General features: G+C 36.6%; 1 protein-coding gene across 1 annotated transcript in view; it reads right to left on the bottom strand.

Moving 5' to 3' along the window:
- The window catches only part of ZMAT4 (zinc finger matrin-type 4), a 346,888-nt gene that overhangs the window by 38,175 nt on the left and 285,646 nt on the right, over positions 1–23,067 (bottom strand). Inside the window, exon 6 of the mRNA XM_043563476.1 lies at positions 14,478–14,574. Coding sequence (XP_043419411.1) covers positions 14,478–14,574 — 97 coding nt within the window. The remainder of the gene's footprint in view (positions 1–14,477; positions 14,575–23,067) is intronic.

Genomic DNA, 23,067 nt, shown 5'->3' with positions numbered 1-23,067 from the left:
TTCTCTTGATTCTTTGCATGATGTTACGTAAAATCACAATCACATATGAGCATTTTGATGCTCTTTTTTTATGTTTGTTAATTAGTTTTCTTAGTTAAATTCTATGCTTCTTGAAGGCAGAGATCACACTACTGGCTGGTCTTATATCCACATGATATCAGACACTGAGCTCAACATCAAGCAAATATATGGAACAGAACTGAATCATTTTCAAGTACCATGGCTCTAGAAAAGGACATGCCAGAAAATCATGACAACATCTGTTGTCTAAATCCAAAGGTAATGGATGCAATTTACTGTATTTGAACACTACTAGAGGAGAAATAATTTTAAAGTAAAAAAAAGGAAAGGAAATATTCTAAACTAGATTATAAAATTTGACTTAGAACTATGCTTTAAAAATTTTTTGGTCTGCATAATTCTGCATGACATCATAATATATCTCTCTCCACCTCCAAGTCTCTGATTGGATCCATACCTATGAGGAGAGATGATATTAACATGATTTTTTAGTCTATAGTGGCTCTGTTCCTTTGACTCTGAAAACCAGGAAGAGACTGGGTTATGGGGAGGATGCTCAGAAGCAGAAGTGGGGTTTCATAGCCCCTTCAAGCTCCTTCCATGGTCAGACTATCCACAGGGAAGCCATTGGCCTTACACTCAATGGCTGACAGAGGAGTTCCCCACTCTCTCATACCAGGCTACTCCGACTCTCTCACATATCTGCTATCTAGCCACCTCTCTCTGACTAAAAATGATAAAGGAGCTACTTATTCCCTCTCTTTCAAAGGGATAAAAATAGGTGAGTCGTGAGGTCAGTACATCTGTGTTTTTTCCAAAATAGTTGAAATCTTTGCTTTACGAGCACTAAGCTAGAGAAACCAAAGAAATCATAACAGACAAAAGTATGATGGTAAGGGAATCTAGAAACATGTTTGCATAGAAAAAATATTTAACTCATTCAGTGTTATATTTCCCACTTGTCTTTCTATAAGTCAAGAGTATAAGGAGCAAATATTATCTCTTCAAGCTTGCCTGACCCTGGACCAAATAGGCCAAGTTTGTTCTTGCCAGTCTCATCTCCTCCCTCTGCCTTCTCTACCCGACTCAATGATGCCCTTTATATTTCTATCTCAGTCCCCTCCCATCTAAACTTCTCACAGGTAAGATTCTGACATTTGTTATTTATACATCCCTTTGTGCCATTACCCCTGGGACTTTTATAGGAAAGGAGACAAAATAACTTTTTTCCTGTGGAAAAATATAATTTGGCCATTAGCTAGCATGTGTGTATGGGGGAAAGGGTATCACTGTGAGAGAAGAAAACAACTCCCTGAAATCACATCAGAAGGCAGGCCCAGTGTTACAGCCTGTCACATTCTCCCCTGCGACTGAAGAAATTACTCATAATTAGCAGAGAATATTGTGGAATGATATTCATGATATTCATTGACTTTAGTCATTCAAATCCTATGCTGGCCTCAACTCTAATTAAACGGTTGAGAAGAGAAAGACTATTAATTATTGTACATCCATTGTGGGCCCAGGATGAGATAATTTAATCAAAATATCCAGGAATAATCCTACTTCTAGGTTAAAAGAAAAATTACCCACGTGAAGAGTAAAAAAAAAAAATCTGCCTTCAAACAATGAAGCAGTTCTTGTTATGAAAATCCGACTCAGTCTTACTCTTTTATCTGTGCACTATCTTATAGGAGCTAATCATTTGCTATCATTTCCTAGAACCATACACTAGAGAAAGTGTTATGAGCATGAAGGGAGAAAGAATAATTAGAGTGGTTTCTAACAGAAGTTGGACAGATAAATGTCTCTAATCATCATTCTTTGATCACAGATGTCATTTATTCTTAACTTAATTTTCATTCCTGGTTTCTTCCCTCACTTAATAGCATTGAAAATATCCTATTAGGTGTTACAAGATTTAATTCACCATAAATAAGTAATGACGGCTCTTCAAAAAAAAAAGAACCCATAAAATGTGAAGTTTTGAGAGAAGAAAGTAGTTTGGGGGTAAGGCCTTACAACAAGTCCATACAACAAAACAACAAGCACTTCTTGGTAACTCATCCTGTTTATACCTGACATCCCTCATGTCTCCTGCACCTGCCTTCTTTCTTCCCTTCATAACTCAGGCTTCCAGGCTACCTTGGGCACTAAAACCTGCACTTAAAACCTACATTGTTCTGGGAGGCATGGTCCATGTTGTGCCCAGTCACCCAGCTCCCTTCACTGCCAGCTGTTTGGAGAGCTCCCCAATGTTCATCATGGAGTGGAGGCACCAGTGTCCTCTCCTGCAATTTCAATGGACTCAAGAGTCAAGGGATCTCTCTAGAATCACAGAGCTTTGGGGTTTAGGCATTTATTTATTTTGAGAAAGACAGAGACAGTGCAAGGTGGGGAGGGGCAAAGAGAGAGAGCCAGAGAGAGAGAGAGAGAGAGAGAGAGAGAGAGAGAATATCTCAAGTAGGCTCTGTGTTGCCAGCACAGTTTGAAGTCACAAACCTGAGCCACAACCAAGAGTCAGTCATTTACCGACTGAGTCACTTGAACATTTAAAAAATTACATTATCACTTTAAAGACAGGAAATGTAAGTTATTAATTTGTTATTTTGTACTATGTGACTTAGAATCCATCACATAGTAGGTCACTTATTTGTTAAACCCTTGACCCAGTCAGTGAATGTTCTGGTGTTCTTTCACCAACGTGTCATAATACTGAAAATCTCCAGATCATGAGTGAACCAATTCAATCCACAGAAATGAACTCTTTAGATTCACTATAGAAATAACACTTGCATGTTCTAGAAGGTTGACTAATTAGGTACCTGCTACTGGGTTTCTTGAGAGTTAAATTTTAAATGAAAGATGCCTCTTCAATGTATACATACACTGCAAAGCACGGACATATCTTTTCCTTGTACTGATGTTTTCCTGACATACTGGTGTGAGAGAGCCTGACCTCTTTCCTGTCACTTTTTTAAAGGGGAACAATAGATATTGGCTACTAAATTTCCTGGCTATAGTGAGCATCTCTGATTACATTTTACCTGGTCTATCCTTTCCATGGGAGGCATACTTTTATCTTCAGGCCCTTAGTTAATATGGAATAACACAATTATGACATCTGTTCCAAGATGAAGAAATTGAAACCTGTATAGTTGACTTCCAAACCTTCCAAGTATGGAGGCTGCTGAGAAATCTGAAGAACCTCCAACTCACAGCTGCCCCGAGTAAGAATTATGTTGGTCCAAAGTTGGATTTAAAATGAGCCATGTTAAAGCTAACCCCATCTATGGCAGACACTTAAGGTGTCCTTTTCTGATATAGACACTCAGGGACATAGATTCTAATTTAGTAAGTTGTCTGACCATGAAAATCTTACTTATTAGTAAGTTTATCTTACTTAGTGCCGAAAAGATGTTAGAAAACGAAATCCATTATTTCAACTTTATCCATTGTCAGGGAAACAAAATTAGAGGTCTGAAACTCATCTACTTAAAGGTTATTATATGATCTTTTTGTTAGAACAGAAATAAGTTCGGTGGTTATGGTTTTAGAATTCAAAAAGAGTAAAGTGCACATGTTAGCCTATTAGGTGTCTTTAGAAGAAAGGGCACTTAAATAAGGAAGAGAAAAGACATATATCTCTGGAGACGATAATAGCACCAGAGGCTGTGGGTAGAGCTTTGAACTACTTGTGTCCTGAGCTTGAAATATCACCAACATTTCTGAAAGCTAGCTTTAGAGATTTTGATTTGTATTTGACTACTCAGCATGAAATGGACTAAGATTTTTCTGTGACCCTAAAAGCTATAGAAAACCATGCATTTTCTATTTGTTGTTAAAGACTATTAAGAGTGGCAGATATATATGACTCTAATGATGGTTATGTAAATTTATATTCTGACTGAGGTCCAGATTCTGGCTATATCTGGCTATTCTTAGCACAATATAGAATGGTCCGGATAATATTAACTCAAAGAAAAGAAACAAAATATCTTCAAAATGTTTATCATTAAGTTATAACTTAAATAATAGTGGCCAACACTTAAAAAGATGTCACCCTTATACACAGAGTTCATTTGTTTTTTTGAGAAAACCCTTCCAATTTTGGAAGATTTAGGCATTTATCAAACACCGTGACTCAAAGCTGGATTTAATCAGTTAATGTTGAGATTAGCCAGATTCTAGTATGAGCTGTAGGTGTTTGAGAAAAAAGAATACAAATACTCTTTTTAAATGGCAAAATAAAAAATGCAAATGGGAAAAAAAAATAAACCCCTCTAATCAAAATGGTAAAGATACTCTATCCAGAGAGTCTCAAAGAATATTAGGACAACGATTTTAGGAAATTCAGCCAGGAGGATCGTTCAATTTATTTTATTTATTTTCAATGTTTATAATCCATGGTCTTTGGAGAAAAATGTGTTAATAACAGATGTTTGACAAAATGCAACTGGTTATCAGAGAGCTGGATAAAGCAGAAAGCCTGAGTAGGAGCTGGGGTTTAGAGACCACATGTAACTGGAAATGTGCAGAAAATGTTCTTTCTGGTGTTGGAAGATTGAATATCAAGCTTGAAATGTTGTATAAAATGAGGACTTGGAGCAGGTAGAAAGCAAATGACTGCAAGAAACTCAAAATGAGGACATTCTTTGAAGGCCTCTCTCAGATCATTTTTTTAATCTAATTGTCTGATTAAGGTCAGTTGGGTTCTAAACACTGAGTAGACCTGAGCTTGTGTGTGAGTCCAGAAGCCCCAACTTTGGGCAAGAAACTAGAGTTTGCTGTTAAGAATTCTGGGACAGTCTTGCAGAAGAAGTACCTGGAACAGAAGTATTAAATGTTACCTCAACATCCAGCTACCTCATCTTCGAGGTATATTTCAAATGCAATTTCATTACTATAAAATGATAATTAACACCTATTGAGAAAAAACTTCATGCCAAGTACTGTCTACACACTTGAGTATTTTTTGCTATTATTGTTTTTGTTGTTCTTAAAACTTAATTCCCACTCTAATCAGTTTTAAGTTTTGTAAATAACCTGCTATATTTTCCTAATGTGGAAACGAAGTCACAGAGAGGCCTTTAAGTAACATGCTCAAGGTCATACAGTTAGTAGATGGTAGAGTAAGGATTAAACCAGACATTTTCATTCCCAAACCATTTTACTGCACTCACTTTACAATAGTCTTTTCCAATGATCCCCAACCAGATGCAATTATTTCTTCCTCTGAATTTCAGCAACATTTTGTACTTCTTTTTTTTTTTAATGTTTATTTATTTTTGAGAGAGACAGAAACAGAATGTGAGTTGGTTGGGGCAGAGAGAGAGGGAGACACAAAATCTGAAGCAGGCTCCAGGCTCTGAGCTGTCAGCACAGACCCTGACGCGGGGCTCAAACTCACGAGCTATAAGGTCATCACCTGAGCCGAAATAGATGCTCAACTGACTGAGCCACCCAGGTGCCCCAGTATTTTGTACTTCTTGAACTTACCATATACTATGTTGATCTTAATTGTAATTACTTGACTACTTTTTGCATCTTCTCTACATTATAAACGTGTAGAGAGGTATAATTATCTCTGCATCTCCTTCTGTTATCCTTAAGGCCTGTTTAATGCCCTACACGTAGTAGATGTTTGATAGATTTTGGTCATGGGATTGAATTAAATGTGGTGAGGGGCTGATTGTCCAATCATTCACCACTACCCCATCCACACTATGGAAAACAGAGCCAAATGGACCCTACTCAATCTTCTCTTCCACCCTTCAGAGAGGTGATAGAGAACTTGAACTCAGTAAGGAGACCACAGGCAGATTTCCATTTCCATCTCATCTCCTCTCCCCATTTCCCCAACAAAACTGACCTAAATGAAGTGAGATCTTTCATTCGTTTAATTCAATTCCCTGGCATTTCATGTTCCAGAATAACCTTTAAGAGATTAGACAAATGTTGGCAAAGCTCAATATTCTACTCAAGTCTGATTGGACTAAAAGTCAATGGCAGCTAAAAATAGTTTACAAATGGACATACCCTCATTTTTAATGAACTCTGGTGAAATGTGAGAGAAGTGCTTATGGTAACTTACAGAAAACCCAGAAAGAGTGCAAGTCCAGAGGCCTGACCTGCTCAGGTGAGGGGCCAAAGTCTACCTTAAAACCCTCCCAATTCCCTCCTACCTATTCCTGTGTGCTTAAGAAGGCACCAACATTAGGTTCTGTATTCATAGCTTGGAATAAAGTTAAAAATAAACTTCTTTACCTTTTACACAACCAACTCTACTCCTTTTGCCCCAAATCATAAGCACTTGAAAAGCCCCTTTGCCTTTTGTTTAAGGACAGGCCTCTAGGATACCTCTCCTCTCACAGGACTAATGCTTAAAGGACTGGTCAGCTTCTGGGCCACCTAGCAGCAGAGAAGTAAACACTAAGGAAGAATTATGTTTACAGTCAATCTTTATCCAGCTGAAAAATATTAAAGAGTTAAAGAAGGTAAGCCTCAAAGTCATAAAATTAGAGAATGTTAGAAATAACACAGACTTTGACTACCCCATTTTCTAGCCCCCTCATGTTTTGATGAAGACGCTGAATGAAGCTCAGTGAGGGGACACAATTAGTTGGAAACCACATGGAGAAAGAAAGAACTACTGACGCATGGAATAAAGTGAATGAATCTCCAAACCATCATATTGAGCTGAGGCAAAGAAACAAGACCGAAAAGGATACCTATAATATTATCCCATTAAGTTCCAGGACAGTCAAACTAAGCTATGGGGACAGAAATCAGTGTTTGGCTGGAGGTGCGGGGGTTGGGGTATGAGCTGAAAAGGGGGTCCAAGAGAACTTTTGGTGGTTATGAAAATGTTCTGTACGTTGATTGAGCTGCTAGTGACATGGTGGACACCATCCCACTGTACTGCTAAAAGTGACCTATCTTGTTGTGTGTAAGTTGAGTCTTAACAGACTGGTTTAAAAAATTATTTTTTGCTCTGAAAAGCTGCACAGGGTGTGAGAAGTGGTGCTGACATGTGCCTCCTATGCCAAACCTGTGGGCATCCACAACCCTCCTGCCATTTCTTTTCCTTGATGCAGATGCACTCTTCAGAACCAAGCCTTGGTAACTGGTCCTGGGTGACTAGCATAACAAAGAACATGAAAGGTGTTCAATGTGGTCCACAGTTAAATCTGAGACATTAAATCATCAGCTCACAACTACTCTGGAGACAGCCATGACTCATGCAAATTTCAAGCAAGACAAAATAATGATTACCAGCACCCCCCCAAAAAGGGGGGGTAGTAAATGAGTGAGCTAAAGAATATTAGGTGCCATTGGTAATTCTGGAAGTAATATGAAAGAATGAAAGTGCTCCCCATTTAGTTCTTCTCAAGCCTGCAAAGGCCTAATCTAGTCACATACTATGATTATAATGTATCCCTAGGTATGGCATATTTAGCAAAAGCATGCAAGTGAGACTTGGAAAAATAGAGCTGTTAGGATTGCCTGTGCATTGGTGCTATATATAGAGAGATGTATAGCTTTGCTCTGGCTTCTCTGGAATTCTCTCTACAGGCTGTTTTTCCTTTGAGAAGTTGAACTCTGCTTCATCAGCGGCCTTTCTCAAAGAAGCGGGGGCTCTTGACAGTAGTGGACTTGAATGTTTGCCTATTAAAAACAGAGCTAAATAGAGAACGCCCTCTGACCTACAGGCCCTGCCACATCCTTGTGTCTCATGCCTACAGCAGGCACCCTATTTACAGCACCTAGGATTCCCCTTGGCTAGAAAGACTTGGCGACAGTCTGTAAGCCTACTTCTAGAAAAGCCATTTTGCACAGCCAGAGTCAAAATGCTGTTGCCTGGGGTTCTAGATTTCACCCTTTATTTCAAGACTTTCTGAGCAATTTACAAAGTATCAGCTGAAGAGAAATAACCTAATGCTCTTCAAGAAAGGCAGCTCTATTTTAAAGCCTATCTTATGCCCTGCTTATCTCAGAATGTCACTGATGATATATATATTCTGTTTTTCAGAAAACAAAACAAACCAAAAAACCTTTTCTGTTGAAAAAATATTGCACAATACCAAAGTCCCAACTCTTTTGATTCTTGAAGTTCTTGGATATGCCAGTAAACCATATTGAAAATTCCACCAAAAATATCTAGATCTTTAGACTTTGAAGACGTCCATGCATTGATTTCTTCCTCGTTGGTTTGTTTGCTTCCAAATATTTCTTGGGGCTTTAAACTACTTTTATTTTATTAAAAGTACAGATGGTTCTTTTAAAAAAATTTTTTAATGTTTCTTTATTTTTTAAGAGAGAGAGAGAAAGAGAGAGCAAGCCAGGGAGGGCAGAGAGAGAGGGAGACAGATTCCAAGCCGGCTCCTCGCTGTCAGCACACAGCCTGATGTGGGGTTTGAACTCACGAACTGTGAGATTATGACTTGAGCCAAAACCAGGAGTCAGAGGCTTAACTGCTGAGCCACCCAGGCACCCCTAAAAGTACAGACAGTTATTGATGGTTGGTTTCTTTGCAAAACTATCTTATTTATTATTGTATACTCCTCAGATAACTAACTGCTACCCTAAACGTAAGAACTGAATTCCAAGGTATCTAAAATAAATGAATACATTCCAGCTCTGAAAATTAGGCTAAATATCCATTCAATCATTTAAGAAATAAATGAATATAGGGGCGCCTGGGTGGCACAGTCGGTTAAGCGTCCGACTTCAGCCAGGTCACAATCTTGCGGTCCGGGAGTTTGAGCCCCGCATCAGGCTCTGGGCTGATGGCTCGGAGCCTGGAGCCTGTTTCCGATTCTGTGTCTCCTTCTCTCTCTGCCCCTCCCCCGTTCATGCTCTGTCTTTCTTTGTCTCAAAAATAAATAAAAAACGTTGAAAAAAAATTTAAAAAAAGAAATAAATGAATATAATGGAAAAATGAATGATATGAAGACTTTGGAGGATTCACACTAGTTGGGAAAAACTGTACAAAAAGCAATGGATATCACCATTTAAAGTTTCTTCTCAAAGGAAGAAGTACATTTAGAAATTACTACTCACTTTTGGTCAGTCTGATTTATTCTCGTAGACACTTGTGTCTCATTTTCAACAAACTGAAGTATCGAAGTAAGTAATGACAACTTTTATATCCATTATTTCTAGGTAATGTAATGTCCTTAGCATTGAAGTGTTCCCTACACTCAAATTTAAGTACATTATGGGGGAAACGTTCATTAGTCTATGGTATGTACCCATGTGCCTTTAAATTTCATTCTACTCATTGGTACTAATTGACAGACTATATCCCCTGGAAAGCCTGAAAAATTTACTAACAGGCAATTGCTTTATATGTCAATGTGATCATTTGCATTTCTAAACCTTTAATCTCATTAGATACTTAATATTTCTCTTGTTATTTAATAATGGAGCAAAATTTGACTGCCATTTTGCTGTTTATGACATTTGCCAAAAAAACAAAAAGGCTCTTTACTACTAGGAAAGAGCAATATGTTAATAATGGTATTATTTAAGTATTATTATAGCAGTGATAGTAATGATGGCCAATACCCTGACTTCTGCCTTTGGGTCTGACAACCAATTATTTTTGGGGCCTTGGACAAGTCACTTCTCAGACTCTTAATTTTCTAACCTATAAAATGGAGATGTGAACATCTGGTCAATTACAGGGATGCTGTGCATATTATATATAATAACACTTTCAAAGTGTTTTAATTTGTTGTTATACTCCAATTATGCAGAAGTTTCCTCCAGTTAACAGTGGTGGCATCCTCACCATGTACATCATCATCATTGCTGTTAGTACTGGCATAGACATAAGAAGGAGATGCCTAGAAAACAACTAAAAGGATACTTGTGGAACAAGGCAAGTACGTTTCACAATGCATTCATTTCCTGGGGCTCCCCTAAAAAAAGTACCACAAACTGGGTGGCTTCAAACAATGGAAATATATCCTCAGCTCTAGAGAATATATGCCTGAAATCAAGGTGTCAGCGGCCTCTTCCAAAAGCTCTAGAGGAGAATCCCTCCTTGCCTCTTCCACACCCTGCTGGCTCTGGATTTTCTTGGCTGGTAGAAACAATCCTAATCTCTACATCTGTCTTCATGTGGTCTTTTACTCTGTGTGCCCCAATATCCCTTTCTTCCTCTCATAAAGACACCAGAATGATTTCATCTTGAGATTCTTAACTGTTTACATCTGCAAAGACCCTATTTACCAAAAAGTTCACATTCTGAACTTCTGGGTGGACATAATTTTGGAAGACATTGCTAGCTCCAGTAAAATAGTAGAGGCTGACTGGGGAGAGAATGTTAAGGCTGAATTCAGTAGCAGCAGGAAAGAATACCAGGATCATGAGCAAGGTATGGGAAGTGGACATGTACTTTTCCTGTTCTTGTCATCACTAATCACTTATCTATGAGGTAACGGAGGCCTAAAGGACATTTGTTACTGCCCCTGGTCACTCAGTGGTGAAGTGGCACTTGAAATAAAATCCCCTGACTCAAAATTCAGTGTTCTTTCCACTACACAACCCATCTGAACACCTCTCTAGAAGTTATTACTGAAAGTATAAATAAAAGTCCTTGAAAATTACTGACACCTTAATATTTATGGTGATTTAATCAGTCAGATTAGAGTCGTTAAGAACCATTTGGCTGACTTCCAATTTCAGTTCTGAGAGAGTAATTGGTATCATACTAACCTTCCACCTGAGAACAAAACAAAAGCTAGCTAAAATTTAAAGGAAAAACTTTGGAAGCTCTGAAGAATTGGGGTAGCTGATGTCAATGTACTCTAATAACAGTGTTACTAGTCAAAGGACATTTCATGATGACAAAAGGGCCAATTCCATAAATATTTTTAGAAATTCTTAAATTTGTAAGCATCTAATAATATATCTTTAAACATATAAAGCAAAGAAGTAGAATTAAAAGGACACATAGACAAATCCATATTTTTAGTCAGAAGTTTTTTAAGTACCTCTATTTCTCATGGATATAAAAACAGACAAAAAATCAGTAACACAGAAGATTAAAAAAATTGATTAAAAAACAAGATTAATAAACTTGACCTAATTGATATACAGAACCACTTACTCAATTACTGGAAAAGACACATTCTTTTCAAGGGAACATGGAGTTTTATCAAAATTGAACATTTTCCTGGGGCACAGAGCAAGTCTATCCAAATTTCAGGAGACTGAAATCATTTGGAGTATGTCCTCTGACCCCAGTGAAATCCAGTACAAATTAATCCTCCAAAATATAAATAGAAAAATTCCCCACATGTTAGATTTTAAGCAAAGCACTTAAATATAACCATAACTAAAAGAAGAAATCACAGTAAAAGTCAGACAATAAGTTGAAATACATAATAATTAAAATACATATAAAACCTCTAGGATACAAAAAAAAATAACTTGTGGAATATAGCTATAACAGTTTATTGAGGAATATTGAGAACCTTAAATGCATATTTTAGGAGAAAAGGAAATACTTGAAAATGGATGATCTACACTTTCCTATGAAGAATCTGATGGAGGAAAATGAAAATTAAATACATAGGGCCTAGAAAGAAAAACACTTTTTTTTAATGGCAGAAAAGAGCTGTACTCAGAAAAAAAGTCAACAAATCCCAACATTCATCCCTCAAAAAGACTCAAAGATGGATAAACTTTTAACAAAACTATAAAAAAATTTAAAAGAGAAGAGACAAATAAACAATATTAGGAATGAAAAATATCCCACAGACATTAAAAATAAAATCAGGAGATACCATGAACAACTTTATACCAATACATTTAAAAATGTAGATAATAAGGGCAAAGCCATTGAAAAATAACTTATTAAAACTGATACAAGAAGAAATAGAAAATATGAACAGGGCTTCATTGAAGAAATTAAATTTTCAATAAAAACATTCTCACAGTATAATCTCCAGGTCCAGATGGCTTCCCTAATGAATTCTTCCTAATATTTAAGTAAGAAGTGACAACAGTTCACTACAAACTCATTCAGAGATTAGCAACAGAGGGCAGACCTCTCACCTTGTTTAGTGAGGTCAGCATCAACTTGATACCAAACCTGACAAGGGGATTGATTACAAAAGACTCATGGAACAATCTGTCTTGTAAACACACATGCGCGCGCACACACACACATGCACACACGCAATATCCAAATTAGGTAAAAGGACAGATGAAACAGTCACATAGGACAGGGCTTTTGCAATTATTCCCCTCATGTTTCCCTCATTTCACTCTTTAGAAGAACAACCTTGTACTTCTGAGGTAGAGACAAATGTCTTTTTTACTGGAAAGAAATCATGGTAGGAGATGTACACTTCTGAAGTCACATTTATTTATTAAAGCCACTGGGAAAGGAATGCTCTCTTTTTCAAAGTTCATCCTGGTACTCTCTATTGGCAGTCCTCACTGTGGTAGTTCAGTGAGCCTGAGTCAGACACTACTAGGTTCAGTCCTGGTTCTGTCATTTGTTGGCAAGGTGATGCTTTGGTCCCTCTGAGTCTTAACTTTCTTGTGTAAAATAATGGGTTAATGACATTTATCTGAAGGTAGTTAAGGGGATTAAATGAGATGATGGGTGTGGAAATGCCTAGCACACTTTCTGGCACATGAAGTTGTATAGGTACACATAGAGATATTCCTGGAGCTGGAGATACTATTTGCATTATTTATTTACCTAATTTGTGCCACTTAAAGTCACTATTGTCTACCATTTTCTTTTTATTTGTTAAGAGCAATAAATTCATGCCTCTAAAAGATGATCATTTATTGTTGCAGCTGCTTGTAATGTGTCTTTGTGTCCATCAGATGTCATGTTGGTAAGACTGCATTCAGTGCCTGTCACAAAATACTAGTTAGAGACACACTGAGTAAACTGTTAGGGGAAGGGGTGGGAGGTGTCCAGTAATCAATACAAGTGTCCTAGGTACTCCATCACGAATCAGAGACAGTCTTTTTGAAGAATTACCTCAACAAAACCCTCTGGGGTAGATCAGAGTAAAGCAAGTCATGAAAGGAGATTTGACTCAGGAGACAGCGCCAATTGAGGGAATACTGAGAGTCCTAACTAACTCCAGGCTTAAATTTCCTCACCAACACCAGACCCCTGTGACCTACATCTTTATGATACCTTTGCAAACAATAAAATAATAATAATAATAATAATAATAATAATAATAATAATAATGTCCTTGACTGTAATGCACTTTCCTCATGCCCCAGCCTGGAAAGTTGTCACTCATCTTTTAAAATCACACATCCATTCGATCAAAATGTTTATGAAGCCCTTCATATGTGTCAAGTGCTGTGCTGGGCAGTGAGGTTATTATGATGGTGAGTAAAATCAGACCACAACCTCATTTATGTGCCCAGGCTCTTCGCCAATGTCCCTGTCAAACTTGGCCTGGTTGTTCCCTCTTGGGTACCCAAAGCTCTGGGTGTACACATCCTGGTATTAGAGAATAATCCCTGTGTTCACATGGCTGTTTCCTCTGCCTGGCAGGGAGCTCCACAAGAGGAAGGCCTATTTTGATTCAACTTTTCTTCCCCGGGGCACACTTTGAAATCTGACACATAGTGGGCGCTCAATAAATGTTTGTTGAATGAATCATTCATTAATCACAAGGCCTTGATATAGTTAAATTTGTTAAACAATTCTACTAATGAATAGGAGTGAAATTAAAACAATTACACTCAGGAAAATTGCATATTTTTGAGATATTCTTTGCTTTTTCCCCTATTTTATTAGATTTTATTAGCAGTCCTGGCAGCTACTTTAAAAATGCCTACAAAGCTAATGTCACTGTTTTTTAAAAGATGCACAGTATATTTGTACTGGGAAATATGTAGGTGAAATTATGCCCAATAGCCTTTTCTGGCTATCTGAAATTTGGGAGAAAAATGAAATGAGCTTCCATTTAATTGGAAAATAGCTATGCATGGGAATAACTTAATATAGCAGGGGATTTGTTGGGTTTCTATACTAATCAACAATATTCATCTAGAAATGTTAAGTGGTAGAAGAAAATCATAGAATTTGACTTCACAACACTGAAGTCTGCCACATCCTCCAAACACAGATAAAATTGTTTATTTAGAAACACTTAGTATATCTCTAAAAGTTTCCTGAAGCTTGTGAAAATATGCTGACCTGCTCTTAAAAAAATTAAAGAATGAAAATAAGCAAACAAAAAAGCCTGTCATTACTTGTGCCAAAAAAGAAGAAGCCATTCTTTAAGTTGTGCTAGGTAGACTCTGGAGGCTTCAACATAAATATCAAGGGAAATTTGAAGATAAAGAGATCCTGTTTCTATTGACTTATTTTGAAATAAGTAAAATGTTAGCCTTTTTTCACCATACTATAAATTATACACAAAAGGCCCGAAGAGTGAGAGCATGAAAGTACCTACTTGGTCTGGTGTTTAGATCCTTTCAGATGGGCATGATACTGTTCTATGGAGTTTAGAGAGACACTGCAGATGGTACATCTGTAATTGCGCCTCAGACCTGTGGACAACAGACAGACTTGATTAGCTGTGTCCTTGCCATCAGCTACCTGAATGCATCCCAGAATCTTTAAAAGTTCAGGACAGAGTATTAGAGGCCATCTGGTCTACCACACCAACCTTTCAATTCTCCTTCCAGAGCCCAGCCAACACGTCCCTTAGCAGAAGTTAGAAGCAGGCTGCTCTATTTCTGGATAACTAAAATTATTAGAACATGCTTCCTTGAGATACAAGGTTTCTGGACATATTTTGACACAAACAAAGGACGCATTCTTTTTCCTTAAGGCATGGAGACAGGGTAACCTGTTCTCTCTGCAATGAAATTTGAGACTCCAGAGAAAAACTCTGTCTCACTTACTCTTTCAACCCTATTCCAATGGTAGAATCAGAAATTCAGCTTTAGACCTCATTCATTTGAGTTCTTCCAGGGTCATCTTATAAAATGTAAATACCCAAGAGAATGCTGATAATCTAATTCACATAAAAGTTTACATTCCACTCAAGAGTTTAAAAGAAAGGTATTCATTAATTTGCTTATTAGTTTAATTCATTCAATTCATTCATTAATAAAGTATCAACTTTGAACTGGGCTGTAGGGATTCTAAGATGAATAAGATGCTCTTTGCTTTCAAGGATGTTAGCAAAAACTTTGACTTCTTTATAATATTGATTTATCTAGAGTCAAACATGTTAGAATGTAGCTTTAACCAAAAAACTTTAAACATTTGCCACAGTTCAGAGACCCACATTAAAGATATTCCTTCTGCTATAATGTCCCATCAGAGTAGAGAGAAAAGCAAACTTGAAGGCAGGATCTAAAATTTTGGGTTTAAATCCTGGCTCCAATTATTCCTGGTTGTATGATCTAGAGGAAGTCACATAATGTCTTTCTGGCCTCAACATGGAGATAAAGCCATTCATATCACAAAGATGTTCTAAGAATTAGGTGAATAAAATATATTAAAATGATTACCAAGTGACAGTTACTAATTTTCTCCAAAATTCTACGTCTTACTATCAAAAGAGCCAGAATTATAAACAGCTGTAGCAATTTTTTTTTCTGATGAATGCATACCATTTTCTTTCTAAGAGACAAAATCATTCCCATTTTTCTATAAGGAAAATAATGCACAATGTCAGCAGAATTTTGTAACCTGCAATCTGGTGAGTTTACATGAATTATTTGACTTCTCTGGATTTCTGTTTCCTTAAAGGATTTTGGGAAAGACAGAGTGAGATAAAGCATGTATGAAAGAGTGTCTGGTACATAAGAAGTGATCAATATAAATTAGCTATTATTATGATTTCAAAGAGATGTTAAAATGGAACGCTTTTTTTTGCCAATGTCCCAGATGAAGCCCTAAGTTGAAGCCCTACACCCATATTACTAAAGTGAAGTATGAGAACCCCATTTCAAAACATCCAAAGAAAAGAGTCAAGAACCAGTTTCTAATCCCCAGCTGACCACCCACCACCAGTCTAAAAAAGAGGTGGAGAAGAAAGAAAGAGATAGGTGGAGGATTTCCTAAAGGAGACATATTGAACTGTAAGTTTTACTTACCCTCGTCCATGTGAATTGGGGGTGTCCTTCTCTCTCACCTCAAACCTATGGGAAAAGAATTCAATGGAACTAACTCCCTAGAGAACTTGAGAAGTGCCTCCTTGCACTCAAGAAGCCATGTACTAGACTCTATACCACCTGCAAGATCCAAAATGCTACAGTCTGTGGCTGGTTAGCCAGCCACCTTGATAGCAAAGCAAGAAAGGTGGCAAGATTGGGCATGGCCTGTATTTTCACAGCTTGTCAGAGTAAAAGGTATGTGTCAGTTTCCCACAGACCATGTGTGTACTGGGTATTAGTGGGGCTAGTTTGGTGATGTCTTGGATATTGGAGTTGGGGGCAATAAGACCTCATCAGAAAGAGGTTAAGAGTGTTCAGCTGGCTAACCTGGAGCTTAAAGTGTCCCCAGAGGAGATACTTAGCCCATATCGAGTAATGCTGAGTTCCTGAGAAAGCCAAGAAATTGCTCCATGAAATGAAGAGTCTGTTTGCAGCCCCCGCCGGATCTGGCAGGATCTATACCAGCTTTGTATGCATATCTATCAAATCAACTCTTATCCCTTTCCCCTTCTTTAATTTTTTTTTTAACTTTTATTCAGTTTTTGAAAGACAGGGGGAGACAGAGCATGAACGGGGGAAGGGCAGAGAGAGAGGGAGACACCGAATCTGAGGCGGGTTCCAGGCTCTGAGCTGTCAGCTCAGAGCCCAACGTGGGGCTCTAACCCACAAACGGTGAGATCATGACCTGAGCAGAAGCTGGACACTTAATCAACTGAGTCACCCAGGCACCTCAATCCCTTTCCCCTTCTAACCTGACACCCTGCCTCCCTCTGCTCTGGAGGAACCTGAGGCAGCCTTCTGAGCTAAAGGGATAAAAGCAAAAGCCCTAGAAGACAAGCAAAGGCCCTGAGCAGAGAAAAAGAAAGGACCCTACTGAACTTTTTTTCACAGCAAATAGGCAGCCCAAGCAAAATCTGATCTGAGAGAGGGGGGAGAAAGTAACTTTTAATAAAGTTTGGAGATATTTATTTATTTATTTATTTATTTTAAAGTTTATTTATTCTGAGAGTGAGAGTGAACACGAGTAACAGAGGGGCAGAGAATGAGAGACACAGAGAATCCAAAGCAGGCTCTGCACTATCAGCATGGAGCCCAATGTAGGGCCCAAACTCACGAACCGTGAGATCATGACCTGAGCTGAAACCAAGAGCCAGATACTTAACTGACTGAGCCACCCAGGTACCTGAACATTTGGAGATATTTAAAAATTATTTTTCTAGGGGTAGCTGGGTGGCTCAGTCCATTAAGCATCTGACTTCAGCTCAGGTCATGATCTCATGGTTCACGAGTTCAAGCCCTGCATTGGGATCTGTGCTGACATCTTCAGAGCCTGGAGCCTGCTTCAGATTCTGTGTCTCCCTGTCTCTCTGCCCCTGCCACTCACATTCTGTTTCTCTATCACACAAATAAATAAATCAATATTAAAAATTTTTAATTATTTTTTATCCTGGATATATCAATTAATGGCATAGAATTTTTATGTATCTAGGAATGAGAGTAAATAACTCTTTCCAGCTTAAAAGTGTATAAAAAATTCATGAAGCTTATTCTACTTTTTATCCAAGGAGTAGGGAAGCATTAATCCCACAGAGATGGTTTGAAAAGGCAGCAGAGGGCAAGAATAAGGTTGGTCTCTGATAACATCCCTTGAATCCTGCTGACAGAATATTGCAATATCATTAGTAACGTGAAAAACAGCAGAAATTCCTGGAGACTTTCAAATTCTTAGGGTCCCCATGCATGTTTCTGGGAAACCTATCTGTCATGTCATATGATAAGCCAGACTGGCCAACGTAAGGACTAAATTGTTTTTGTTTCAGTTTAATTACATAACTGGACACTGATTTACCTAATTGTGATTCAGGTAAGAGTCAATTCAGTTATGGGAAAAAAAACAGTAAAACCACAGATCTCTAGGATCTTCCTGGGAAGCACTCTAAGGGACTAAAAGCTTTCCAGGCACAGGCTGACAGTTCAGAGGCAATAGACAACTGCGGACTCTATTACCTCAAGCAATGACTCCCAAACTTCTGAGTCTGTATGCATCCTCCAGCTGTTGTGCTCAAAAGCAGATTCCCAGGCACAGATTCCAGAGATTCTGACTCTATAATCTTTGGATTGGGCCTGGGAATCTATAAGAAGTCAGAGCTGTAACCCAACTCCCACCACACACACACACACACACACACACACACACACACACTTTAAAAAGTACTGGCCCATTATACTCATACTCCCCTTGGTCACTTAAATTTGTTAGAACAATACTGGGTCTTAAAATAATAATAATAATAACGATAAAGCTTCCATAAAGAAGAGCTGTACTTACATCCCCTTTCCATTTCACAGGTGTGCATGACTCAGAAAGATGACCGCAGTCCCTAAACCCAGAGACTGTAAGTTATGACAACCAGCATGTGAGCTGGTTGAATGCTTACCCAGGGCTGATCCATTCTTTCTTTTATGTATGGAATCAGAATATGAAAACCAGCATCAGGCTCTCCTCTTTCCTGAGTTTTCCACCAATGCTGTCATAATAAATGGTAACTACTATTTGCATGGGTCCTCTTCAGACTACAGACTAATCAAAGTTCTCCTCATAACAAATTGAGGTTCAGCTTGGCAACAGGCATAAATATTTATGTTTAAAATGGGCATTTTAAAGATCACCAACAAATCCGAAAAATATTCTGATCTGTGCTTTCCATTACAATTCTCATGCTCTGTCTTCCGACAGAGGTGTGGGCAGGAAATAGCTGGTACTTTATTATGATGTAAAACTACAGGAAGCATAAACTAGAGAGGCACTGGGTATAAACAAGAACAAAGGCAGAGAAGGGGCAGAGGAGTCCTCCCCCACACATTACACAGTGTCCTTGGTGGGAACTTAGGGCTTTATTAATGCTCAGTTGAAATCCTAATTACTTTGGAATTATACAGCTTCTTTTTCCTCAGAAAACTAGAGAATTTTATTAAACAAAAATGCTAACTTTCTTATTCAATTCATTTTCACTACAATACCATATTAAGAGTATCCTGAAACCTTTGCATACCTGAAAGTTATTTCCATAGGATTGCCAATATGTATTGGAAACTATAGTCACTGCTGCAAGGAGCTGACAGTCCAGTTGGAGAGAGAAGATATGTATACAAATAGCAATAGTGCAAGGTAAATCATAAAAAGTACCACAGTCAGGATGAGTGGAATGGATGGGAATAGAGGAGGAGATGGTTTCTAACTCAGAGGGTCTGGAAAAGCTTCTTGAAGATGCATCGCTTTTGTATTTATATTCCTAGCACAGTGTGTAAAACAGATGGTCCTGGAGTGTTTAGCAGTATGGGAATACTCAATGTGTCTTTTCAAGTCTAGCAAAGCCAGACTTTAGATGCCCTGCAACTTCAGTTGTATCCATTTTATATTAGAGAAACATCATTGCACCTTTATTACAATGCCAAGCAATTTTGCTGAATACCAAGATTGTAGGAGAGAATAAAAGAGATAAAATAATTTTTTGATGGAGCTAGTCAGGTTAAAAGACAAGAAACAAGTAAGTGAATAAAACACAATTAAAGATTGTGAAGGTGTCACACAGGATGTAAACAGGATAATGAGAGGGAAACAGGGAAGAAGAGTGATTTTGGACAGAATGGTCAACAGAGTTTTCTGAGAAGTGTGAAATGAAACCAGAGAGATGAGATTTAGGCTGTGATGTGAAAAACTGATTAAATATTTAATCAAGGAGGAGAATGAATAGCAAGAAGAGAGGACTAGGAATGGAGCCATCATGTTGTATTGTGAATTGTGGTGTTTATTCATCTAAATTTATTTGAAGACAGAAAACAATTAAAAAAAACATAATGTTGTATTGCGAATTGTGGTGTTTATAATGTATATATGTGTATAATATATGAAACCAGTAGCACAAGAATGTATAGGGGCAGAATATTATTGTTAAAAGATCATATTTTACACAGAATGGTAAATATTAGTTCTAAATAGACAGTGGTCATTTAAAGATGCATATTATAATCCCCTAGAAACAAATAAAAAGATATAAAGCTAAATACCCTATAGAAAAAATTAAATAGGAAAATAAAAAAAATTTTTGATTAACTCAGAAGGCAGGAAAGGTGTAGGAAAATAGAAAACAGATGGAAAAAATTGAAAATAGCAAATGGTATAGTGAAATTCAATTATATCAATAATTATATTATATGTAAATGGACCAAACATTCAAAAGGCAGAAATTGTCAGTGTAGATAAAAACCAAGATCTAAATATATACTATCTTCTAGAGGTATACTTCAAATACTTATATGTTGAAAGTAAAAAGATAGAAAAAGACACACCATGCAAGCAATAAGCATAGGAAGTGGAGGTGCACATGTTAATATTAGGCAAAATAGATTTCAAGACAAGAAATATTACTAGATATAAAAAGGATGTTTTATAACGACAAAGGGAGAAATCCACTGGGAGAATCTAACAATTCTACATGCAGTTGAGATAATGATAAAGCTTATGGATACGTGAGACAAGAACTGGTATAACTACAGGAAGAAATAGACAAGTCTATAATAATAGATTTTAACACTCCTTTCTCAGTAGTTGATAAAGCAATAAAAAAAAGAAATCAGTAAAGTTAATTAAAAGATCTAAATAAAACTATCAGTGATTTTGTACTAATTGGTATGTATAGAACACTACACTCAACAATTGCAGAATACACAATTTTTTCAAGTGTATCTAGAAAGTAAACTAAGATAGGGAATATGCTGAGCCTTTAAAAAATTGTACTAAATTTCAAATAATTATATTTTGTAGAGTGTTTTTTATTATAATTGAAACAAATAAGTAATAGTAATATTTATAAAAAATAACTAAAATACTTATAAATAACCCGTGACCAAAGAATAAATCCAAATGGAAATTAGGAAATATTTTGAATTGAATGATAACTGATTGAATCAGTCAATCAGTTTTTAGAGGGAGATGTATAGCTTTATATCAGAAAGGAAGAAAGGCCCAAAATCAATGGTCAAAGTTGAAATCCTACGAAACCAGAAAAATACAAGAAAATTAAACCAAAACCAAGTAGAAAAAAAAAGAAATAATATAGAGAAGAAATCAAGAAAATAGAAACAAATTATAAAAAAAAAAAGAAACCCCAAATCTGCTTTTTAGGAAGGATTAATGCACAAATTAGCTTGTAACAAACCTGATGGAGGTCATTAAAACAAGAAACTTAAATTATAAAAATAAAATAATTGTTATTAATACAGATTCTATAGGCATTTTATAAGGATAATAAAAGAATATCATGAACAATTTTATGCCAAAAAATCTGACAAAGCATATGAAATAGACAAATGTCTTTAAAAATTCAACTTAGCAAAACTAACACACAGTGAAATAGAATATCAAGATAGCCATTTATCTATTAATGAGATTGAATTTCTTGTCCAAAATTTTCCTACAAAGAAAGATTTAGACCCAGAAAGTTCCTTGGATAATTCTATCAAACATTAAATGATTGCATAACATCAAATTACACAAACTATTTTAGTTAACAGGGAGGAGGAAATACTTCCATACTTGGTTTGAACCAACATAACATTAATAAAAAAGTTTGCATACTCTAAAAGACAATAAAATGGCAAACCAATATTTGTTATGAATATGACCCAAAAATCTGTTAAAAATTAGCAAATCAGAAACACATTATAGATATAGAAGTGTGTGTATATATATGTGCATATATACATATATCAGTTCCATCATAACCAAGTTTGTTTATTCCAGAAATAAGAGTAGTTTAACATTTAAAAATCAAACAATATAATTCAGTATATTCACAAATAAAATGAGAAAATAATATAGTCTTAATAGATACAGAAATAAGCACTTAACAATTTTAATATCCATCAGTGATCAAAATTCTTGGCACAGTAGAAAATAACTTTCTTAATTTAATAAAGAGCATCTATCAAAAACTTATAGCTAATTATATTAAATGGTGAACTATTGAACAGTTTCCTAAAATCAGAAAAAAACACAAGAATGTTGCTCTTGTCATTTGTATATAACCTTGCACCAGAGATTCTAGGCAGTGTGGTTAAAAAAAAAAAAAAAAAAAAAAAAAGAAAGAAAGAAAAATGAAAGGCTTACAGATTGGAAATGAAGAAGTAGAATTGTCCTTATTCATAGAAGATATGATTGTTTATATAGAAGATCTTAAGGAACTGACAAAATAACTCTAGAATAAGTGACTTTAGAAAGGTCACAATACACAAAGCCAGTTGAAAATAAAAATTAAAAGTACCATTATAATAGTATCAAAAATATTTTTAAAAAATTGTTTTAAAGTTTGTTTTTGAGAGGGAGATAGAGACAGAGTGTAAGCAGGGGAGGGGCAGAGAGAGAGGGAGACAAAGAATCTGAGGCAGGCTCCAGGCTCTGAACTGTCAGCACAGAGCCTGATGTAGGGCTCAAACTCACAAGCTGTGAGATCATGACCTGAATCAAAGTCGGACACTTAACCAACTGAGCCACCCAAGCGTTCCAGTATCAAACATATTTTAAAACACTTAGGAAGGTATTTAACAAAAGCTGTACAAGACTGAGAACTACAAAACATTATTGAGAGAAATTAAGAACTACCTAAATAGTGACAGAATACACCATATTCATGAACTAAAAGAATCATTACTGTTAAGATATGAGTTCTCCCATAGATTCAATGCAAACTTGATCAGAATTCCAACAGACTTTTTACAGAAATAGACAAGTGGGTTCTAAAATCTGTGTGGATATATAGCACAATCCAGCATTTTTCACAGTTAGAACAAACAATCATAATACCACCAGCATTT

The sequence above is a fragment of the Prionailurus bengalensis genome, chromosome B1, assembly GCF_016509475.1.
Source record: "Prionailurus bengalensis isolate Pbe53 chromosome B1, Fcat_Pben_1.1_paternal_pri, whole genome shotgun sequence".
Taxonomy (NCBI): Eukaryota; Metazoa; Chordata; class Mammalia; order Carnivora; family Felidae; genus Prionailurus; species Prionailurus bengalensis.
The sequence above is the reverse complement of the archived record's forward strand: the minus strand, read 5'-3'. Positions and strand labels throughout refer to the sequence as shown.